This window comes from Syngnathus leptorhynchus, chromosome 16 (genome assembly GCF_054491065.1).
Source record: "Syngnathus leptorhynchus isolate UIUO chromosome 16, UIUO_Slep, whole genome shotgun sequence".
Lineage (NCBI taxonomy): Eukaryota > Metazoa > Chordata > Actinopteri > Syngnathiformes > Syngnathidae > Syngnathus > Syngnathus leptorhynchus.
In genome coordinates, this window is record NC_141210.1 from 7439695 (window position 1) to 7445726 (window position 6032).

Here is a 6032-nt window from a genome sequence, read left to right on the forward strand (position 1 = left end):
TGAAGCAGTAGTTTAGGAAGTGTAGCCGATAATTTCTTAGTTTTAAATGGGAAATTCTTCATCTCAGCTGGTGCCTTTGAACTGTACCACAAAATGCTAGTTTATAGTAGCTGGAAGTAAATGGGCCATATAAAGAAATAACGGTAATTGCTTTGATCATTGTATATTTAGTTTATTATTTATATATAAAAGTTAAGTAAGCTAACGAGACCTTTGTGGCAACAAACCAAAGACATTTACTGTACATCAACTTGTGACAGTTAAAAGTAATATATTAACAATTTATCGTAGCCAATTCCCTAATAGTCTCATTTTGTATTGCATTAGCTCAAGGTACGCGTGTCATGACATCCAGTGGCTAGATATTGCAGTACAACCATTCCTAAGGCCCACCCAAAAGAATAAGAAAAAAATATACCACACACACAGCCTTCTTTTGTTTTTTATTGTAAAGATCATGCAGTGCACTTCCACGGTGGGAGGTAACATCACTTTCAAGGATACGCATGAAAAGAAAGTACTCCTGAAATTACTTAGTACAAAACATAACTAACATTACCAAGGAATGTAACAAATTAAATAGCAAGAGTGGCGAAGGGGGAAAACTGTGCAAACACTGTTTGCACTGCAGATCTTAAAATGCTCACCAGGTCAAAGATGTTTAACCCGGTTTTGTAAAAAAAAAAAGAAAAAAAACCTGTATTAGGAAGTCAACTTAAAAAAAACAAAAAAACAATAAATTATTTAGCATGTTTACTGAGGGAATTGTGGTGGCATGGGGTACGGCGCAATCCCAGGTGGATGCGGCTGGGCCGGATGCTGCTGAGGGGGCTGTGGTTGGGGGAAGGGGAATGGGGGGTGACTTACGCCATTCTGCTGGGCTTGGAAGTTGTTCTGCGGGGGGAAGGATGCCGCCGGGTTAGCATATGGCTGTCCATTGCCATTGTAGCCGCCACTATAACTATTAGTAGCCGCGCCGGTCCCGCCGTATCCTCCGTTCTGAGTATTTGTGCTAAAGCTTTTGTTTGGTCCGTTATCAAAGCTATCCCTGTCTCTGCCAAAATCTCGCCTTCCAGAAGAATACCGGTTGCGGTCGAAATCACCACCTCTGCCTCCCCTTGAACGACCTGCAAAAGCGAGCACAGAGCGGCGTTAATAGAACCCTTGGGGATGATGAACTCCTCAATCAAATGTAACTTGTAAAAATGACTCTTAGCAGAGAAAAAGTGGCTGCTTTTAACAGCACAGTTTCCGTATCTCACCAATTTGATTTACCTCCTCTGATTTCACCCATTTGGAGGAGCTTGGGGTTGATGGCCTGATTGGCCTCACGTAGAACAGAGATGAGGTCGCTGGCCTGTCTCACGTTGTTGGGCGTGAAGAAGGTGTAGGCTGTGCCAGTCTTTTGGCTACGGGCCGTTCTGCCAATTCGGTGGATATAGTCCTCAGAGTTGTTGGGGTAGTCAAAGTTGATGACAAATTTCACGTCCTCAACATCTGTAAGATTGTGTGGTGCGGTGTGGCAAAAGGGAGGAGGAGGACGGTACACAGATGTGCGCCAGCGCCACCACAACAACCAGATCAAACAGAGCACCGTTAGTAGCGTCACGGGGTGGCGAAGGAATTCAAGGCCACAAAAACTTAATAGGAAACTATTCAAACGGAGGGAGGGGGGGGAAACTACAGTGGGAAGAGGAAATGCACACTCCAGTTGCGTCCAATTGAGGGGCATTAGGAGGAGAAAAGCAACAAGGTGTCCTCCAAGTTGAGACTAACCTCGCCCGCTCAAAATGAAAAAAAAAAAAAAAAAAGCAGCACAAGCCTTACCCTTCATTGGAGCGTGCATTCACTAGTCCGTTCCCATCGCACCCCCCACATTTACACAGTAGGTACTACTATGCACACTACTGCCTCCTAGTGTCAGTCCACTTGTCAACACACTGTTGAGAAGGTGCTACTAAGTTCTCAAGGCAGTCCCTAGCCAACCCAGTGGAGAGGTGAACCGGTTTGCAGGATGCCTACAAACAGCGCACCCCGGTCGCCGGGGCAAGTTTATCCCAGTGATCACACAGTCTCTCGTTGGCAGGTCTCGACATGACTATTGTAACGCAGGCGAGGGAGGAGTGTGAGCTTGGAATTTGTCCAACTATCATGTCCCACTGTCACCAAAAGCGCCAGTAGCCATGTTATTGCAGAGGTGATATTCCAATCGATCTTAGAAGCTGCTCATCCGACGCAAGTTGAACTGCAACAGCGACGCCACCCATGCTTTACAACACGTCTGCGCAACCGAAAGCACCTTAGGAATGACTCGGGACTCGCTTGTGTCCATTCAATGCGGCGGGGCTTTCAGCTGGGACCGTTACAGAGCCTGGGTGTGTGACGCAGTCCAAACCGTTGCCAGAGAACAGTCGAGCGTGTAGGGGAGGAACTGTGGTCTTCCCCACTTTTAGAAAGGCCAGCGCGTTGTATGCTGCACTCGGACCTTGACACCTCTGCTTATGTGCACGACTGGGAGACCCGTGCCTCGACAGTCAGGACATCTCCAAGAATCCTCCTTCCCCCTCTGGACACCTGGGCTTGTCATGCCAAGGCCCTGCCATAAACACTGCTCCTTTGGCCCATGGGAGAGACTCAGAAAGAAGCAGAAGAGTTAAAGAAAGCAAATATACTTTCTTCTAAAAATGCAAACTTTCGCACTTTAGGGGGGATACTGACCTAAACCACGAGATGCAACATCTGTAGCGATCAGAATGGGAGCCTTTCCATACTTAAACTCTGAAACAAATAAAAAGATGTTTTAATACCCAGGCTGTCAATTGTGAAATTGTTAGAAAAGGAACCTCACCATTAAGAACCCAGTCTCTCTCCTGTTGGCTTTTATCTCCATGAATTCCCATAGCTGGCCATCTAAATCCAAGAGCATTTCATTAATGTGCTGCCAAAAGTAATTGTGCTTTTTTTTTGTTGCTTCCCAACTTACCCGTCCCGCCTCATCCTCCTTGTCAGGTCATCACATCGCCTTTTTGTCTCGACAAAGATGATAGTCTTGTTCTCCTTCTCACTCATGATTTCCTCCAGCAGGCGAATGAGTCTTTAGAAGGATAAAAAAAATTAAGGTGATTAAGGACACAAGAATTCAGATGTACGATTTCATGCCACTGTCATGTACTAACTTGTTCTCTTTCTCGCCATCATTGCACACGTCAACAATCTGAAGGATGTTGTGGTTTGCACTGAGCTGCAGGGCCCCAACATTAATCTGCACGTAGTCTTTCAGAAAGTCTTCAGCCAGCTGACGCACCTCTTTCGGCCAGGTAGCGCTCCACATCAGTGTTTGACGATCAGGCTGCAATCAAGAAATGCATCACTGAGCAAATTCTAACAGGCAAAATGGGGTTTGGTATTAAAGAACAGGGAGAAACTTACTCTGATCTGGTCAACAATTTTCCTGATCTGTGGTTCAAATCCCATGTCCAGCATTCTATCAGCCTCGTCCAGTACAAGGTAAGTGCAACGGCGCAGGTTAGTCTTTCCTGCTTCAAGGAAGTCAATGAGTCTGCCTGGAGTTGCAATGCAGATCTCCACACCTTTGAAAAGAAACATTAAACAAATTTAACCATGTGAATGAAACATACAAAACCGAACTTTCAACTTATTCAACAGCTTACCCCTTTCAAGGTCACGAATTTGTGGTCCCTTGGGTGCTCCTCCATAGATACAAGTGGTCTTCAGGCGAGAAGCTCTGCCATACTCGGCAGCCACTTGTTGAACCTGCTGTGCCAGCTCGCGAGTTGGGGCCAGCACCAAGCACTGTAATGGGAATATTGGGTTACCACTGTTAGACCGGAAGCAATGGAAATTGCATAAAAAATGAAAAATATTTCAGCAATTAGAATGTAAAGTTTGAGCAAACATAGAAAGCCGTTTTGTGAAAGGGGAATTTTTTGTAAGCAAAGGTTTATAATCAAAGATTAATGCCTGTTGTCAACCTAATGTTAAAAAAAAAAAAAAAAAAAAAAAAAGATACTTACAATAGGTCCATCACCGCGCTCCAGGAAAGGCTGGTGGTTGATGTGAACAATTGCAGGCAACAGATACTGAACAGAAGACTTATAATTACAATAAATTCAAGGACAACCAGTTTGAGCTCTAATCACGTAAACCTACCGATAGAGTTTTGCCAGAACCAGTCTGTGCAATGCCAACCATGTCATTCCCACTCAGGGCTAAAGGCCAGCCCTGAGCCTGAATGGGGGTTGGGTCAGTCCAGTTTTGCTTGTTGATGACATCCATGACATAGGCTGGTTTGCAGAGGAGGAAAAATAAATTTAAAGGCACGTTTTTAAATGCATCAAGTTTAAAAGAGATCAAATATATACAATACTTACTTGGAAAGCTTGCCTCGTGGAAATTTACAATTGGGTTGGGGCAGTTTCGCCCCTTCACTGTGATTGTTTTGGTCATTCTGTAATTTTCAACTTCTTGCTACAAGTGGGAATAATGAGGAAAAAAAACCATTAAGTAAGGGGCCATGCCGATTACGTAACGCCAACACGTGCAGGCGACTCGCACACGTGTTGCGTAACACATGGACCATGCGGGGACCTACCAAAGGCCTCCTTGATACATCCGGATGCTCCTGGTAAAAGTTTTTCTCAAACTTGGGAAGCTCGTCCAGATTCCAGTGTTTCTTTCTAAGGCGGTCACCGGGGTTGCCGAACTTTGGTCCACCTCCTCCACCGCCGCCGCCACGGCTACCTCCAAAACGATGAGGGCCACCACCGTAGCTAAAATACACATTGCCATTCAATAAAGGCATATCGGTTGAGAGCATTGGCCGACAAACTGAATAAAATGGTCTTAATTCAGCTATTGCGATAAAATGTCCTGCTGTCATATACTTTCTAGCCAGATGAGGAACAATGGAAACAGTCGGCATTTTGGAAATGCTGTTACAATTGCCTCGTGGCGGACAAAAAAAACCCGACTAGCAATACGTAACAACGGCGGGCGAAATCACAACGAATTCAAGACTTGTCATGGATGTGTGTGTGAATGCGGAGACTATTCAACATGTACAAGCGTCTAAAGCATAAATTAAATTAGACTACGCCGAACGTCGAACAAGCTAAAAAAAAAGTGCTAGCTTGAAGCTGAGGAACAGCCGCCATATTAGGCACGAGGCCAGGCGAGGCCTCAAACCAACCACATCAGGAAGCCTTTTCCTTGCATTGTAAAATACACGTGGCAGCGGCAATTTGACTTGCGTACTTGTCATTAACACAAATATGTTATTTCCGTCTAAATACAGAAAGAAACACACGCGCCCAGTATTCTATTTATTTTCTTGGTTAGGCCCGGTCGGCCATTTTCCACTAAGGGAAAAACGTCTTTAAGAAACGACAAATATGTACTTACCCTCTATCTCTGTCCCGGTCTCGGCCACGATCTCTATCGGAATATCCTGGCATGTTTGTTGGTATTTGTGTAATGTTAAATCTAAATTAAAATATAATTAAACTTCGTCGGCGGTGATTTTTGTATGGCTCTGGCAGTGGTGATGAAATGCCGGTAAAAGAAAAAGAAGGTCCGGCCTATATAGCAAGCGGAAGTTCGACCTCCGCTGTATTCATCCGCTGTTTTTTTTTTCTGTTTACTTTCAGCGACATGAAAGAGCAGCAGAGTGAATTACCTTGTTCACGACTAAAGGTTTATTTTGAATATGTGTTTATATGAAAATAAACCAAAAGGTGAAAGACAAATTTTTCTATTGGACTTATTTTTCACCCGTTGCCATTTGCAAAGAACTACTGAAATGGCGGATGATTATGTTCCAAACAAAGTCTCGTAATGCGGTTCCTCATGAAATACCACAAATGACGTCACTAGGACCAACCCAAACGTCGACGTCACGGCGTTTTGTTTGTTTGTTTAGTCAATACACCCTTGTTAAAATGTCAGGTTTTTTAATTCAAATAAAGCTACCCAAATTTAGAGTCAATAATTTTCAGATTAGAACCAAAATGGAA

At 44.2% G+C, this 6032-nt stretch overlaps 1 protein-coding gene across 2 annotated transcripts; it reads right to left on the reverse strand.

Moving 5' to 3' along the window:
- Window positions 1-430: 430 nt before the first annotated feature.
- Window positions 431-5591, reverse strand: ddx5 (DEAD (Asp-Glu-Ala-Asp) box helicase 5). Of its 2 annotated transcripts, none has more exons than XM_085932938.1 (13): window positions 5422-5591; window positions 4613-4790; window positions 4392-4488; window positions 4171-4304; window positions 4035-4100; window positions 3672-3813; window positions 3430-3590; window positions 3177-3349; window positions 2984-3094; window positions 2849-2910; window positions 2719-2778; window positions 1276-1497; window positions 431-1127 (listed from the first exon to the last, which is right to left on the reverse strand). In XM_085932938.1, the coding sequence occupies exons 1-13, from the start codon at window positions 5472-5474 to the stop codon at window positions 754-756; spliced, it is 1833 nt and encodes a 610-aa protein (XP_085789064.1). In that variant the 5' UTR covers window positions 5475-5591; the 3' UTR covers window positions 431-753. The 2 variants fall into 2 exon arrangements, with proteins under 2 accessions (XP_085789064.1, XP_085789065.1); XM_085932939.1 differs by having other exon boundaries at window positions 944-1127; window positions 1263-1497.
- Between the last annotated feature and the right edge of the window lie 441 nt (window positions 5592-6032).